Source organism: Crinia signifera, chromosome 4 (assembly GCF_055691185.1).
Source record: "Crinia signifera chromosome 4, ASM5569118v1, whole genome shotgun sequence".
NCBI classification, from domain to species: Eukaryota; Metazoa; Chordata; class Amphibia; order Anura; family Myobatrachidae; genus Crinia; species Crinia signifera.
The window spans coordinates 9664641-9670943 of NC_139220.1; the positions used below are offsets into that span (position 1 = coordinate 9664641).

At 47.9% G+C, this 6303-nt stretch overlaps 1 protein-coding gene across 1 annotated transcript; it reads left to right on the plus strand.

Annotated features, from left to right (window-relative positions):
- Positions 1-488: 488 nt before the first annotated feature.
- Positions 489-2974, plus strand: LOC146072207 (E3 ubiquitin/ISG15 ligase TRIM25-like). The gene is made up of 2 exons (XM_083179537.1): positions 489-766; positions 1666-2974. Exons 1-2 carry the CDS (start codon positions 489-491, stop codon positions 2972-2974), a joined length of 1587 nt encoding a protein of 528 aa, XP_083035663.1.
- Positions 2975-6303: the final 3329 nt, after the last annotated feature.

The window sequence follows — 6303 nt, forward strand, 5'->3', positions numbered from 1 at the left end:
AACGGAATCTGCTGCGCTATATAAGACACTTAACGGAAACTGCTGCGCTATATAAGACACTGTAACGGAATCTGCTGCGCTATATAAGAAACTGTAACGGAATCTGCTGCGCTATATAAGACACTGTAACGGAATCTGCTGCGCTGTATAAGACACTAACGGAATGTGCTGCGCTATATAAGACGCTGTAAATAAATAATCAGGCCGCATGTGCAGAAGATATGGAATTAAACAAATCAGTTTTGTTGCCTTTGTCAGTATTTTATAAATCACATAATATGTAACAAAAGCAAAAACTGCACTTTCATGAAGATTACTTTTTTGTAATCACTTTACAAACATTTCCTTCATGATGTCTTTTTATTTATTAGCTATGTCCCTCAGTGTCACTACGCCTGTGTTATTATCTAAGTGGCTCCTCAGCCTCTTGAAGAATGTGACTCAGCTGGTTTCTGAGTGTCAGAGTTCACCGTCTCCTGCTGCCAGCGATGGCGTCTGCTGATCTGAGACCGGAGCTGGACTGTTCCATCTGCCTGTGCATTTATACAGATCCTGTAACCCTGAGATGTGGCCACAACTTCTGCCGGGTCTGTATTGATCGTGTGCTGGATACACAGGAGGGGGCTGGAGTTTATAGCTGTCCTGACTGCAGAGCAGAGTGTCAGGAGCGTCCTGCTCTGATACGGAACATAACACTGTGTAACATAGTGGGGAGGTTCCTGTCTGCTCGGCCAGATCAGGAGGAGACCGGGATCTGCTGCACTTAAGGCCCCCATACACTAGCCGATTTTGGTCAGATTTCAGCCAGATCAGTCGGATCTGGCCGAAATCGGACCAAAATCGGCTAGTTTTGATGTCCCCTCAGATCCGATGCGCGGTCCCGTGCGCATCGGATCTGCGTCGGGTGGTCGGACCTGCTGCACGTCCGACCACCCGACTTGGGACCTAGTGGGGCGGTGGAGGGAGCAGGGGGGGCTGGGGACGCTGCGGGGGACACGTCTGTGTCCCCCGCTGCTGGGGACAGCGTCTGTGCGGCGAGAAGGTAGAGGGAGCAGGGGGGGCTGGAGACGCTGCGGGGGACACAGGCTGCATAGAGCCGGGCAGGGGGAGCCGGCCGGGAGCTGTCAGTAATGAATAAAAAAAAAGCCCATACAATGAATGGGCGGCCTGTGATTGGCTGAGCGCTCTCTCAGCCAGTCAGCAATTGGCTGAGAGAGCGCTCAGCAGCCAATCACAGGCTGCCCATTCATTGTATGGGCTTTTTTTTTTATTCATTACTGACAGCTCCCGGCCGGCTCCCCCTGCCCGGCTCTATGCAGCCTGTGTCCCCCGCAGCGTCTCCAGCCCCCCCTGCTCCCTCTACCTTCTCGCCGCAAAGACGCTGTCCCCCGCAGCGTCCCCAGCAGCGGGGGACACAGATGTGTCCCCCGCAGCGTCCCCAGCCCCCCTGCTCCCACCAGCTCTCACCTCTTAGCCCCCCCCCCCCCCTGCTCCCCGGGTTTTTTACATGTGATAAATTGAGACGATTTATCACATGTAAAAAATGGCACATCAAGTGCCAATCTAATCAAGCTCCCCCGGGGAGCAGCCGGGGATAGCTCAGGGGGAAGTCGGGGGCGACTTGTCCTAAGGACAAGTCGCCCTAGTGTATGGGGGCCTTTACTGTGTGGACTCTTCTGTACCTGCTGCTAAGTCCTGTCTGCATTGTGAGGCTTCTCTGTGTGATAAACACCTGAGAGTACACAGCAAGTCAGCAAAACACGTCTTATGTGACCCCACCACTGCCCTGGGGAACAGGAAATGCTCCGTCCATAAGAAGGTCCTGGAGTATTACTGCACTGAGGATGCTGCCTGTATCTGTGTGTCCTGCAGTTTGGCTGGAGAACATCGGGGACACCTGGTGGAGATGCTGGGTGAGGCCTCTGAGAAGAAGAAGGAAAAGCTGAGGAATGTTCTGCAGAAACTGACCACAAAGAGAGCGGAGACTGAGAAAAGAGTCCAGAGACTGCAGGAGCGCAGGAGAGAGGACCAGGGAAAAGCAGCGGCTGTAACAGAGACAGTCACTGCCATGTTTAGAGACATCAGGATACAGCTGGAAGACCTGGAGAAGAGAGTCCTGAGTGAGATCTCCAGGCAGGAACAGCGCGTTTCACACTCAGTCTCTGATCTGATCCAGCAGCTGGAAATAAAGAAGGACGAGCTGTCCGGGAAGATGCGTCACATTGAGGAGCTGTGTAACATGTCTGACCCAGTGATTGTCTTACAGGAACCAGACACAGGGGACTTGTGTGACACTGAGGACACAGAGAGACATGATAACCAGGTCCGTGGTGCAGGAGGTCTGGATGTGGGTCTCATCTCAGGGACATTACACACATTATCTGATATAATAACAGGGATAAATACAGGGATCTATGTGCAGGAAGCTACAGACTTATTACTGGATGTAGCCACAGCTGGTAATTATATTCATATATCAGGCGACAGGAAATCTGCATCCTGGTCACCAAACCAGAATCACCCAGTAACACCAGAGAGATTTCAGTATCCTCAGGTGATAAGCACCAGGAGATTCTCCTCAGGGCGACATTACTGGGAGGTGGATGTCAGTAAGTCAGAGAGCTGGAGGGTGGGGATGTGTTATCCCAGTATAGACAGGAGAGGAGACCAGTCATACATTGGGGATAACAACAAGTCCTGGTGTCTGTGTAGGGTGAGATATAATAATAATCGGTACTCAGTGATACATGACAGTACAGAGATCCGGTTACCTGACAATATCCCCTGTGACAGAGTGAGGATATACCTGGATTATGAGGCAGGACAGATGTCCTTTTATTCTCTGTGTGACCCCATCAGACACTTACACACCTACACTGCCGCCCTCACTGAGCCCCTCCATGCTGCATTATGGGTATGGGACAGGTGTATAACAATTTGTGGGCGAGTAAGGAGCTGGGAGAAATTACCATAAGTCATCTGCCCAGAGACTGGTGACATCACAGTGAGGATAAAACGAATGATTGATGATCTAGGTAGATTAGTTGCCAGGCTCTTGTCCATTCCTCTACAGTTTAATGCAAAATCATGCACTTGGATTTCAAAACTCCAAAGACTTAACATAGTACAAATGGCTCTATAAACCTGAAAAGGGTGCATGGCCTACTGTACATCACACAACTTACCCGGAAAAACTAAAAGGGGACATCAAATATATCAACGGTTTTACCACAGTACAGGTGGGAGACATTCACAGGAAGAGGAGTAACAGAACACAAGGGGCCTTATCCTGGTTCACTCTTAGAGGCAAATTCCTTCTCAAATGGACAAAACCATGTGCAGATATAACATGTGCAGAGAGAATTAGATTTGGTTAAATAAAATAACTCACCCAAATCTAATTCTCTATGCACATGTTACATCTGTTCCCCTGCAGTGCAGCATGGTTTTGTCCATTTGAGAAGGAATTTGCCTATATGGGCAGTATTCAATGAGCCCGATTCGCCAGGTTTTTATGGCGAATGTTTGACTAAAACGGTGAATCACCCTATTCAATGACCAGATGGCAAATACATTTGAAGGTTTTTTTCGCCATGATTCACCGAGTAGCAATCGGTATCTTTTTATGGAGAAGTGGAATGTGAACTTTTAAAATAAAGTGTTTTGTTTTTTACATTTGGTGTCAAAAAAATCAGGAATTTTATTCTGAGGAGGGGCATGCTATTTTTATTCATGTGCTGTAAGCACATGAATATATATTTAATTTTTTAAAAGATTATTATTTTTTTACACACAGCAGCAAGCAGGGGGCGCCGGAGCCGAGCCGCTCATTACATATTCATATATTCACTGCACCCGATCGTTATGATCGGGTGTAGTGAATATAGCGGTCCCCTGCTGGCACCCCCCGGTGGGCAGCCTGTGCTGCCTGGCACCCGGGGAGCCCACCTCCCCCCCACAAACGCTCTGGGGCAGGCATAGAGACTTCCATCGCTCTGCCTGCCACCGTCCTCAGGCTCCCTGCGGCGTTCGCCGCAGGAGCTCATATTCACCGGTCAGGGGCAGCGAGCCCCTGACTCGTTGAATACCGGAGCCGGCGAGGCTCCGGAACGTGGCGAATGTGCAGCGAATCCTAAAAAGGATTTGCTGCACCTCGCAGGTATTCACATTGAATACCACCCTAAGAGTGAACCAGAATAAGGCCCAAGGACATGCACTGACACTAGAGGGAGGAAGATTCAGGGGAAATCTGAGGAAAAATTAGTTCACAGAAAGAGTAGTAGATAAGTGGAATAGCCTCCCATCAGAGGTGGTAGAGGCAAATACAGTAGTACAATTTAAACATGCTTGGGATAGGCATATTGATATCATTACAAGGAAATAAAGATCAAATATGATTTTGAGGTAACATGTTTAAAAAGGGGAAAACTAAATGGGTCAAGTGGTTCTTATCTGCCGTCAAATTCTATGTTTCTAGGTTATTCAGCCAATAGAAGGATGCAGTGGGTGGATCTACAGCAGAGCCCCACCCCAGGTGACCAGTGTGCCTGGAAGTGTTCTCATGTCTGTGTGTTAAGGCCCCATACATTTGTGCGACTTCTCCAAAAGGGAGAAGTCACACGCGATCCCCCTTGAACTACCCGGCAGCTTCCTGAGCAGCAGGATCGCATATAATACACTGAATGAGGTGAATTTGCAGACATTTATCATATGTGCTGTTGGATCAGAAATTCATAGTGCAGAAATTGCTATCTCCGCCACCGATCTGATGCGCACAGGACCACACATTGGAAGCAGAGACAAAACAAACGATTTGGCACTTTCCCTGCTTTCTTGGCCCGATCCGTCAAAATTGGGTGAAAAGGGCTAAAATCGTATTGGTGTATGGCCAGGTTTAGGGACTGTCATTATAAATAGGTTTATATACATCTGCGGGATTTCCCCACCTCTTACTGACTGCTGTGATTGGCTGCAGTATATGTCAGTCTGTGTGCAGCCTATGACTGGTCGGTGCTATGCTTGCTCCTATTGGCTGTTATGTTTTAACTTGAATATTTGCTAGAATTAGAGCGTAATATTTTCTGTCTTATATAGAGGTGATTATTATACAGTGCTTCCGCCTTATAACAGCTACCACCGGTCACTCTCAGTACAGGAGGGCTATAGGATGTAGTGATATTAGAAGTCGCCCTCCTATGACAGCAGTGTGGTCTGTGCATTAAGCTCAGTAGTTTAGAGATAGGGCAAGGCAGCTAATTCTATACTGGGGCCTGTTTGCAACAGGAAATAGGGGGGACAGAGGGATCCCCACCAGACCCCTCAGAGTCACAGAGCAGGGAGAGCAGGGAGAGCGCGCACAAACTGTTGCTGCAGCAGCCTCTCTCCCTGGCTAAACACTTACTGCTGTGTGCTGGGCAGGGGAGAGGCAGCTACTGTAGCAGCAGTCAATTCTCTCTTTATTAGGGTGTAATCACCTTGCCACCCACCTGAACAGACAAGGGTCTCCTTCTCTCCCCCCCCCCCCCCCCCCCCTGATGCCGAAAATGCACCAGTTTGACGCATACATTAAAAAAAAAAAAAAAAAAAAAAAAGGAAGGGTCTGGCCACACCACCTCCCTGGCAGAGCGGTCAGCACCCCTGATTAGTAATATGCAAGGGTAATTGGAGAGTAATGTGTGTAGGCTGTAAGCAACAAGACCCGGAGTGTGACTGTTCTGCCTAACCCTGGCAAGCACAGAGGTTTCATGCCTATAACAGTGGTGGATATGTTCCTATTGTGCAATAATTAGATGTTATAAACCAATTAGGTTAGTATTCCAACTTTGACCCCTTATTTCTTTAATTATCTCTACTCAAGTGATTTTTTTTACAATACCGCCATTAGAGGGCTTTTTTATACGGGAAGTTTTTCAGAGCTTAGGAGCAAGTTTAATTGTCATTTGCTCCTATACATTACCAGATTTTTGTTCTCACCAGAGCGATTGGACAGAAATCTTTAGGCGCACACTCCATATTCGAAATTAAGCAGAAATCTCCCTGTGTTTCCCATTAGATGAAGCATAAATTGTATTTTAGGTAGAAGCTAAATAAATGTTAGACCTGAGGAGACTATGGATAAGTCTATTCAACGCTGCTGTGCTAAGCAGATCAGCAAGCGACAGGGGACTCGCAACTACACACCCACCATGGGACAGTAGAACAGTCCCAAAAATAAAATGCAACTGTCCCACAAAAATAGGGACAGTTCGAAGGTTTTCACTTGTAATGGGGGAAAGCGATCTGCCCAAATTTACTAAAAGTAAA

What these genes read in the sequence shown, in the direction of transcription:
- LOC146072207 (XM_083179537.1), top strand. Translation starts at nt 489, where the DNA reads ATGGCGTCTGCTGATCTGAGACCGGAGCTGGACTGTTCCATCTGCCTG. An exon ending in ACCGGGATCTGCTGCACTTA is followed by an intron (nt 767 to 1,665) that starts AGGCCCCCATAC and finishes GGGCCTTTACTG; the next exon opens with TGTGGACTCTTCTGTACCTG.